Source organism: Peromyscus eremicus, chromosome 22 (assembly GCF_949786415.1).
Source record: "Peromyscus eremicus chromosome 22, PerEre_H2_v1, whole genome shotgun sequence".
In the NCBI taxonomy this organism is placed as follows: domain Eukaryota; kingdom Metazoa; phylum Chordata; class Mammalia; order Rodentia; family Cricetidae; genus Peromyscus; species Peromyscus eremicus.
The window spans coordinates 14,198,786-14,205,077 of NC_081437.1; the positions used below are offsets into that span (position 1 = coordinate 14,198,786).

A 6,292-nucleotide genomic window follows, 5' to 3' on the forward strand; every position below is an offset into this window, starting at 1 on the left:
GTCTACAGAGCGAGATCCAGGACAGGCAGAGCTGCACAGTGAGACCCTGTCTCAACACAAAACACAACAAAAGGGGGAGGTGGAGTGAGGTCAGCCTCATGCTGCTGTTGAGGAAGGTAGGCCATGAGAAGGTTCTCCTCGAACTAGAGGAGCCTGAGGACCAGGGGGTCACCCGCTCTTCCTGTCTCTGACTTTAGACAGCAGAGGCCTGAGTTAGCTTCGCCCTCTCTTCAGTCAGCCCCATGGCAGACAGAGTCACTCACGCCTCCCTCCATGTAGTACCTGCTAGTCCCAGCTCTGTGCTGGGCACTGCTGTAGGCATGACTCTTGCAGGCCATGAAGGACAGTAAGTGAGCAGGGTCCTCCTCCCTCAAGCGGTTTGGTTTAGCTGGGGAGAAGGTGGGAAATAAGCCAATACTGGTCAGTGGCACATGCCCTAGAGAAGAAGATAAGCAAGGCAGGTAGTAAGACTGAGAGAGGGGCCCTTTTCTACAGGGCAGTCTGGGAAGAACAATCAGGTCCTGAATGAAAAGCGAGCCATACAGATCTCTAAGGAGAGACCATTCCAGTACAGGAAGTAAGTGCCGAGACCCGGAGGTAAGAGTATGTTTGGGATGTTGCAGGATATGCAGGAAGGCACCAGATCCTAGAGTTCAGTGGGATGTCTGATCAAGGCGGCAGGGACAGGAGGTGTCCAGGGACAAATGGGCCAGGGTTGGGTCGTATCACACCCTGTAGGTCATGGCAGGGAATTTAGATTTGTATCCTTTGGGCCATAACTGAAAGATCACTGTGGCTGCTGTGGAAAGAGGCTGTAAAGATGTGGAAGTAGCAGCAGTGTGAGGTTGAAAGAAGCCCTGCAGTGGTCCAGTGAAGGTCATGGTTCACCGTGAGGTCCCGCTCCTCTGTACTTTTTTTTTTTTTTAAAGATTTATTTATGCCGGGCGGTGGTGGCGCACGCCTTTAATCCCAGCACTCGGGAGGCAGAGCCAGGCGGATCTCTGTGAGTTCGAGGGCAGCCTGGACTACCAAGTGAGTCCCAGAAAAGGCGCAAAGCTACACAGAGAAACCCTGTCTCGAAAAACCAAAAAAAAAAAAAAAGATTTATTTATTTATTATGTATACAGCATGTATGACCAGAAGAGGGCACCAGATCTCATTACAGATGGTTGTGAGCCACCATGTGGTTGCTGGGAATTGAACTCAGGACCTCTGGAAGAGCAGTCAGTGCTCTTAACCTCTGAGCCATCTCTCCAGCCCCTCCTCTGTACTTTAAACACACAGCTGGCAGGACTTGATGGTGATCCAGATGCAACTGGGGAGAACTGAGCCTTACACACGGGGGCAAATGGATGTGAGGAGCTGTGGAGAGAAAGAATCGAGGATTCTTTTAGGTGTTAGCTTGCAGAGGACCCGGGTTCAATTCCCAACACCCACATGAATGTTTACAACTGTCCACAGCTCTAGTTCCAAGGGACCCGATGCCCTCTTCTGAACTCCCTAGACACACATACATGCAGGCAAAACACTCACACATAAAAATAAAATGAATAAATCTAAAAAAATTAAACATTATATCATGTATACAGGTATCATAACATCACAAAAGGCCCCATAAATACATACAGTTTTACTTTAGGGTTCAGTTAAAAATTTGGGTGCTGGTAAGATGGCTCAGCAGGTAAAGGTGTTTGATGCCAAACCTGACAGCCTGAGTTCCGTCCCTGAGACCCCGACAGGAGAAGAGAACTGAGTCCTGCAAGTTGTCTGACCTTTACATGTGTGCTGTGGTACATGCATGCACACACGTGTCCACACAGACAAATAAATAAAAATAGTTTAAAAATGTATTTTTGAAAACATCTTTTGGACACCAAAAGAAGTTGTTTGTTTTCTGGGGTACTAGGGATTGAACCCAAAGCCTTGTGCATGCTAGGCAAATGCCCTATCACCGAGCTACATCCCCGCCCTAACAGTGAGATGTCTGCAAAGTGTTAGGTGCTTATTAGATGTCTAAATGGATAGTCTGGTAGGTAGTCACACATAAAAACATGAAGTCCAGAGGAAAAGTAATTGGGAATCCTTATTGGCAGCATTGAAAGCCACAGGACTGGTGGGAATCATTGTCATCTGAGGTTTTATGTTACAGGTCAGACACTTCGACAGCCCCTACCTGTTGTACCACGAGAAAATCAAAACTAGCCGGGTGTTCATCCGAGACTGCAGCATGGTGTCTGTGTACCCCCTGGTCCTGTTTGGAGGAGGCCAAGTGAACGTGCAGCTTCAGCGGGGAGCGTTTGTTGTCTCCCTGGATGATGGCTGGATCCGGTTTGTAGCTGCTTCCCATCAGGTAAAGGAATAGCTAATCTGTGTAAAGGCTTAGGTCAGGAAGAGCTTTGGTGATGTGAAATGAAGGACATTCTTTCAGGACCAAGAACAACAGAACTGATGGACAGCAAGAGTGGAGCCAACCTGAAGCAGAGAAGGACCCTAATAATAGTGCCAGGAAACACCTGGGCCAGGGACACCTGGGGTGGGTTAGAATTGATGTAAAGGTTTCAGGTCAGAGTCTCAAGTATTTGGGGGGCTGAGGCAGAAGGATTACTGTGAGTTTGGGAACAACTAGAGTTATATAGCAAAGCCTTGTTTCCAAAACAAAAACCAAAAAAAAAAGCAGAATCTATAAAGAAAGGGTGTTGGAACCTCCTTAATGTTATACAACTAAGCAAAAATCAGATAAAGATCACCCTGATCTTTCCATTACCATGAAAAAAAAAAAAATGGTCAGGCTATATAGCTCATTGGTAGGCCCTGGGTTTAATCTCCAGAACCACAAAAATAAAGCAATAAATAATAAACTAATTCATTAAATACAATGAAAGGAACTATGTATAGCCATAGTCCCAGTCACCAAGGAACCTGAGGCAAGAGGATCAGTTGAGCCAGGTACTTAAGAATAGCCTAGGCCACATAGTAAGACCTTATCTTTAAAAAAAAAAAAAAAAAAAGCCTGAGAATATACCTCAGTGGTAAAGCATGCAGTCAGCATGTATAAGGCTTTGTATATAATACCCCAGTACTACCCAAAAAAGTGAAAGAAAGTAGCTGAAATTAATCTTTATATATTTTATTAACCTAATATACCCAGCATGTTTTAATTTCAACATGTAGTCAATATAAAAAGCACTGGGTTATTTTACACTCTCTTTTCATATTCAGTGTGTAAAGACAGGTGTGCATTTACACTCTGGCACATCTCAGCCTGAACCAGGCACAGTTTATGTGCTTATCAAATAACCACATGTGACTAGTGGCTATCCTAAATCAAGGGGCCGGTAAGGCTGGTTTGGTGCAGCAGCAGCTCAGGGACAATAAAGGCCCACTCTGCTTGTGTGAGCAAGATGGCTGCCGCAGATCCTGACTTCACATCTGCACAACGTGCCATCCCAAAGAGGAGACGAATCTCCATGCCTCCATTAAAGCTTCCCTCCTAAGGGGTGGTGGTGGCATGTGTTTATAATCCCAGCACTTGTACGCCGAGGTAAGTGGTTCATTTTGAGTGTGTGGCCATCCTAGGATACATAGTGAGTTCAAGGTCACATGGTGAGAGCCTAGCTAACACAAGACAAAAGCCCTTGCATCATAGTAACACCTATCGTCCCAAAATAAGAGGCATCGGGAGCTTTGTAAGTATGAGGCTAGCCTGAGCTATGTAAGGTCTTGTTCAAAAGCAAAAACCAAAAAGTGACTGTTGAGATGACTTAGCAGTAGGGTGCTTGCTGCCAAACCTGACAACCAGAGGTAACCCTCAGAACCCACTTAGGAGGAGGAGAAAATGGACTTCTTCAGGTTGTCCGGACCCTCACGTGCATGCACACACAAATACACCCATAAAAAAAATGCACACATGGTTTTTAAGAAGCTCCCACTGGGACTGGAAAGATGGCTGGGTGGTTAAGAGCACTGGCTTCTCTTCCAGAGAACCAGGGTTCAATTCCCAGCACCCACATGGCAGCTCAAAACTGTCTATGGACAACTCCAGTTCCAGGGGATCCAACACCCTCACACAGACATACATGCAGACAAAACACCAATGCACATAAAATAAAAATAAACTTGGAGAAAAAAAAAAAAAGCTCTCCCTGAACATAGAGCTCACACCTGGAATCCCAGCATTTAGGAGGATGAGCTGGAAAGAATCGTGAGTTCGAGGCCACAGCCTGAGCTACAGTGTGAGACTCAAAAGCCCAGCAAGGCTGGAGAGGTGGTACACCAGCAAAGCACTTTCTGTGTGAGCGTGAGGACCTGAATTCAGATTGCCACGCACACACCCACGTATGCATGCCCATGGATACACAGACACAAGGTCAACAAGCTGGACTGTGGCAACACACTGTGACCCCAGCACTCACAGGCCAGCTGACTACATAGCAAGAGCTTCTCTCTAAACAAATAATAAATGATGTGACAGAGACAAATTAGTAACAAATAGATATGCCTATAATGGGCCTCATTAGTATGTTGCAGAATGATAATGTGTTCTGAGATAATGTCAGAAATCCTAAGACATGGCAAACATAACTGGGTATTTCTCTATGAAAACCTTTCTCTCTGCTCCCAGCATGGCTAATACTGCTGCTCTCGTTGTAGATAGCTGAACTGGTAAAGGAACTTCGCTGTGAACTTGACCAGCTCCTGCAGGACAAAATCAAGAACCCGAGCATGGACCTGAGTACGTGTCCTCGAGGTTCTCGGATTATCAGCATGATTGTGAAGCTTGTCACCACACAGTAGAAACTGCTGGGCCTGGGGTGCCCGCTCTTCACCACCTTGTTCCCCTGCAAGTCACAGGAGCACTTCTACCTCGGACGAGACCTGGCCTGGGGCTGGCCCTGGGGAGGCGGGGGCACAGAGCCTGAGTGCTGAGCCAGCCGAGGCTCCACAGCCAGAGACATTTTCCACACGTGCTGTTTCTGAGAACGTGGGGACACTCCCGGCACAATTTGGAGTGTCTGTGTAGGACAGTCTAAAACCCAGCTTGCCTCTTTGTGACTGTACCAAACTGAATGGAATTCACCTCATAACTCAAAAGTGAATGTTTAAGACAAGGTTCTGTCTTAACCTATGTATTCTTCTTCTCCTACTTCTCATACTTTTTATTATGCATTGTCTATACATGATGGATACTTCTTTTCTCCTGTTTTTTTTATTGGGCATGAGGAGAAATGTTTTGTTTGATGTTCCCATCATAATAAAGGCTTACCTGAGAGAACTGAAATGAGAAAGAAATCATGTGAGTAAGAAAAATAAAAATCTCATTTTAGACCTGGCTCTGGAGTAAGCTTATTTGTAGGGCTTTTATCTTTATTCCTAAAAGATCAGTTTTTTAAAAAGAAGTAAAACCCTGTCTTCAGAGAGAAAAATAGGGCTGGAGAAATGGCTCAGTAGTTAAGAGCACTGGCTGCTCTGCCAGAGGACCAGGGTTCAATTCCCAGCACCCACATGGCAGCTCATTACTGTAACTCCAGTTCCCAGGGATCTGACACCCTCACACAGACACACATGCAGGCAAAGCACCAATGAACATAAAAATAAAATAATTTTTAGAAAGGGGAGAAAAATTATAAAAGTAAGTTAATTCTGCGAGGGTACTAAAATGCAAGCTGGCCTCCTCCACAAGACCCATTAAAAGCAGGACGCCCTCATGTTTTCATTGTCTAACTTCTACACTTAAGACTCTTGACTTACTCTTTTTGCCCCATCTACGGCGAGAAGGAAGACCATCCTCAGCAATCAGACTGTCGACATTCCAGAAAATGTGGACATCACTCCGAAGGGGCGCACAGTCATTGTGAAGGGCCCCAGAGGAACCCTCCAAAGGGACTTTAATCACATCAATGTAGAGCTGAGTCTCCCTGGGAAGAAGAGCCTCCGGGGCTGACAAATGGTGGGGTAACAGGAAGTGGCCACTGTCCGAACCATCTGCAGTCACGTTCAGAACATGGTCAGGGGTGTTACACTGGGCTTCCGCTACAAGATGAGGTCTGTGTATGCTCACTTTCCCATCAACATCATTATTCGGGAGGATGGGTCTTTGGTTGAAATCTGAAATTTCTTAGGTGAAAAATAGATCCACAGGGTTCGGTTGAGGACAGGTATTGCTTGTTCTGTCTCAAGCCCAGAAGGATGAATTAATCCTTGAAGGAAATGATATTGAACTTGTTTCAAATTCAGCAGTTATGATTCAGCAAGCCACAACAGCTCAAAACAAGGATATGAGAAAGTTTTTGGA

General features: G+C 45.7%; 1 protein-coding gene and 1 pseudogene across 1 annotated transcript in view; both read left to right on the forward strand.

The window, feature by feature from the left end:
• Window positions 1-5,329, forward strand: part of Dhx57 (DExH-box helicase 57) — a 51,494-nt gene extending 46,165 nt beyond the window's left edge. Inside the window, exons 23-24 of the mRNA XM_059248217.1 lie at window positions 2,150-2,350; window positions 4,651-5,329. Coding sequence (XP_059104200.1) covers window positions 2,150-2,350; window positions 4,651-4,794 — 345 coding nt within the window. The 3' untranslated portion in view covers window positions 4,795-5,329. The remainder of the gene's footprint in view (window positions 1-2,149; window positions 2,351-4,650) is intronic.
• LOC131897745 (large ribosomal subunit protein uL6-like) overlaps window positions 5,216-6,292 on the forward strand; it is a 1,126-nt pseudogene continuing 49 nt past the window's right edge.